A 3,282-nucleotide genomic window follows, 5' to 3' on the forward strand; every position below is an offset into this window, starting at 1 on the left:
CTGGCATGATGTTTTTTGACTCCAGTGTGGAGTGGATTCATTCATCTTCTATCCTTAAATATGGCCTTGTAGTCATCATCCTCTATGCTCGCTATCCACTGGAATAATAGGTGCATGGTCTGGTTCCCCCAACACTCTAAACTACTCTAAACTAGTGGTGATGATGGATTCCAACCGATGCTTCTTCAAGTACCTGTAGATCTCGTCTCGGGAGTAATGGCTATTGCGGGTTTCAAAGCCTGGTACGGCGAGAATGTTTGTAGGTGTTCATGTCCTTTACTGAATGAATGAATACGTTTTAATCACCACATAGGACATGTGGTAAACAATCAAAACTTGATGAATACGTTTGAATTAAAAGGAATGTGAGCTGAAACATAGTACTCTTTAGAAAAGCAAATAAGAAAAATATCTAGGGCATGCAGAGCGATGCCACCAGCGAAAACATTACACACATAATATCTTACAGTACACCCCACATCCACAAACACGTCTGTAAATACTTTTGTCTGAGTACTGGCACGTACGAGCACATGCACTTATGCGCGTGCAGTCCACTAGTCACGCGGTGGCGGTGGGCGCGGCGTCCGCCTTCATGGCCTGGAAGCGCGGCTCCTTGGCCTCGAACTTGTGGCGCATGTACAGGTTCATGTAGTCCTCGAACACGAACCTCGGGTACACGGCGCTCCCTGCGCGCTCCGCCTCCTCCTCCGACAGCTCCTCGACGAGCGCCGGGGCCGGGAATATGATGGCGTCGGCGCCGGGGTTGTAGAAGGAGGCGAGGGACATGCGATTCCCGTCGGGGCGGGTGAGCACGCGGTGCATCACGCTCTTGTACCGCCCGTTGGTGATCACCTCCAGCTGGTCGCCGATGTTGACGACTATGGCGTGGCGCATGGGCGGCACGTCCACCCATGCGCCGTCCTTGAGGAGCTGTAGCCCGCTCACCTGGTCGTCCTGGAACAGCAGGATCACGCCGCCGGCGTCCGTGTGCGCGCGGAGTCCGTCCACCATGTCCGGCCGCGGGCACGGCGGGTAGCTGCTGACCTTGGTGCCGAACGTCGGCCCCCTGGACCCGGTGAAGGCCCGCTTCAGGTAGCCCTGTTCCAGCACCTTCTCCGCCAGCTTCTCGATCTCCGCCGCGAATTCCTTCATCACTTGTCTGCAACGACGACACGAAAAAGGCAACCAAGTGTCACTTTCTGAAAAGATGATTCCATTCCAATCGTGTTGGTTACTGCTGCTAAATTAGTAGGATTCTGATTTGCGCAAGCAATCTTATCTCCTGTTGATATCCTAGTTGCAGTACTATAATTGCTGCATGTTGTTTTTTTGAGCTGCTGTACGTGTGAGGGAATGACTTTGTGAGAGTACAAAATGTTTGGCCTCTTATGTTAGTGATCAAGTGGCAGTAGTTAATGAAGTAATCACGCGTACGTGCGTATACCTGTAGTGGTGGTCGAGGTCGGGCAGGTCGGTGAGGTTGGAGGCGGGGAGGTGACGGACGAAGAAGGTGCTCTCCCAGTCCACGTCCTTCACGTCGGCGCCCTTCTCGCCGGCCTCCAGCGTCCGCGCCGCGAACTCTTTGAACTGCTCCTCCCGGCAAGCCGCGCAGTGCGCCTTGCTCACCCGCTCAACCTCGTCCATCAGCTCGTGCGAGATGCCATGGTTCAACAGCTGTGCGCACGCATATATCAACAGGATCAATATATATATGCTCCAATGAGTTAATCATGCCAGCCCTCTAGAAAATCATTCTACTACTATAATTCTATATGTGGAACCTCGAAGAATCCCCAGTTCTCGCAGGCGTCGTGGATGACCTCCATGGCTGCGCCCCTCTCCGCTGTGCGCGCCGCAACTTCGTGTAGCTAACCAACTTGTCTCCAAGAATATTGCTTCTTGCTAATCAATATGCCCTGATGTAGACGGAGCAGTATGATAAGTACTGTACTAGTAACTGATAGGCTGATAGTCTACTCTAGCCTCTATTTTATGTATCTAACCTAAGTAGTGGTTAATTATGAACTCTATGGCGTACGTTGATGAACTCTATGGCGTACGGATGGAGTTGCCTCTTACTTTACAGGTTGATAATGACAAGATTAGGCGTAGTACACCACCTGACCCAGGCCACATATAGTGGGGTTTTGCTGTCAACAACTATATTGTACTACTCCAACATCGATCACTTGATTGAAGGACACCGGTCGATTGTGTACATGCACATGAAACATGGCATGCAACGTGATCTATCCATGGATTACTGCTAGAGCTAGTAATTTTGCGCGCTGTCCTACTCAGCAACAGCCAGCAGCAGTAGCTAAATAGCATGTAGATCACTTGTTGTCCAGACTCCTGTATGCCGGTCGACTTAAAGCGGGAATGGAAGCACTCCTGCACGCATCAGCTGCTGCATGGTGCATGGCAGCTGGACAACCAGACCCCGGCCCTGTCCCAGATCCACCCATGAATGGACAGCTCGAGCTAATCTCTTCGCCATCCTTGGTCTGATCTCTATTATGATCAGCGTGTCCACCCGTCCCTTCCCCCTAGTGTAACCTCTCCTTTCTCCCTCATAGTAGGGGCTGGGTTAAAGTTCCGCTCTCCGGGCCCATGACATTGCCCGAAAACTTATCTCGAGCAGTTCAAATGAACAGCACACAGGGAGAGGAAAAGAGGGATCTAGTTCTAGGCATCACATGAAACCCATCACGACTCCACGACCACCCAGAGCACATGACTCACGAAAGTTTTGGTTGAGGCTTTTCTTACCATGAGTTGCTAACACTGGCTATAAACATGAAGCAGAGTTCCACTGCCATGCTACAAATTGGTATCAACCATAAAATGATCACGATGTGGCCATACAAAATATTTTCTTGTTCCAATAAAAGGTCGTATTTTATCTTATTGGTTCCTGATGTACAATCAAGAGGTTACAAAGCACGATAAGTACACACCTGGCCTCTGCAAGATTAGAATGCACACAATCAACACTAACGCACACACTCAAAGTATTACAGCGACAAAAATCAAAGTCCAAAGCTCTACCTAGATAGAGAGAGAAAGAAAATGAAAAAAGTAGTGATGATTCACGCCAAACAACTTTTGACGCAACGAAGATGTTTAAGTGCACACAAGTGCAACATAGAAATAACCATACAAACTGAAAATTGTGGAAACACGAAGTAGGCAGTCCAACCACAGAGAGACATCTTTGGAGTCAAGAGCATCCATCAATGCATGTATTACATAGGCCATGATAAACCGAGGAGGGAA

General features: G+C 49.5%; 2 protein-coding genes across 2 annotated transcripts in view; both read right to left on the reverse strand.

Moving 5' to 3' along the window:
- LOC123128527 (1-aminocyclopropane-1-carboxylate oxidase 1) overlaps window positions 1-1,839 on the reverse strand; it is an 18,246-nt gene extending 16,407 nt beyond the window's left edge. Inside the window, exon 1 of the mRNA XM_044548556.1 lies at window positions 1,785-1,839. Coding sequence (XP_044404491.1) covers window positions 1,785-1,829 — 45 coding nt within the window. The 5' untranslated portion in view covers window positions 1,830-1,839. The remainder of the gene's footprint in view (window positions 1-1,784) is intronic.
- LOC123131506 (1-aminocyclopropane-1-carboxylate oxidase-like) lies at window positions 354-1,683 on the reverse strand (the record flags this gene model as incomplete). Its single annotated transcript, XM_044551164.1, has 2 exons — window positions 354-1,162; window positions 1,448-1,683. Coding segments are annotated over 2 exons (837 nt in total), but the record flags the coding sequence as incomplete, so codon positions are not given.
- Window positions 1,840-3,282: the final 1,443 nt, after the last annotated feature.

The sequence above is a fragment of the Triticum aestivum genome, chromosome 6A (genome assembly GCF_018294505.1).
Source record: "Triticum aestivum cultivar Chinese Spring chromosome 6A, IWGSC CS RefSeq v2.1, whole genome shotgun sequence".
In the NCBI taxonomy this organism is placed as follows: domain Eukaryota; kingdom Viridiplantae; phylum Streptophyta; class Magnoliopsida; order Poales; family Poaceae; genus Triticum; species Triticum aestivum.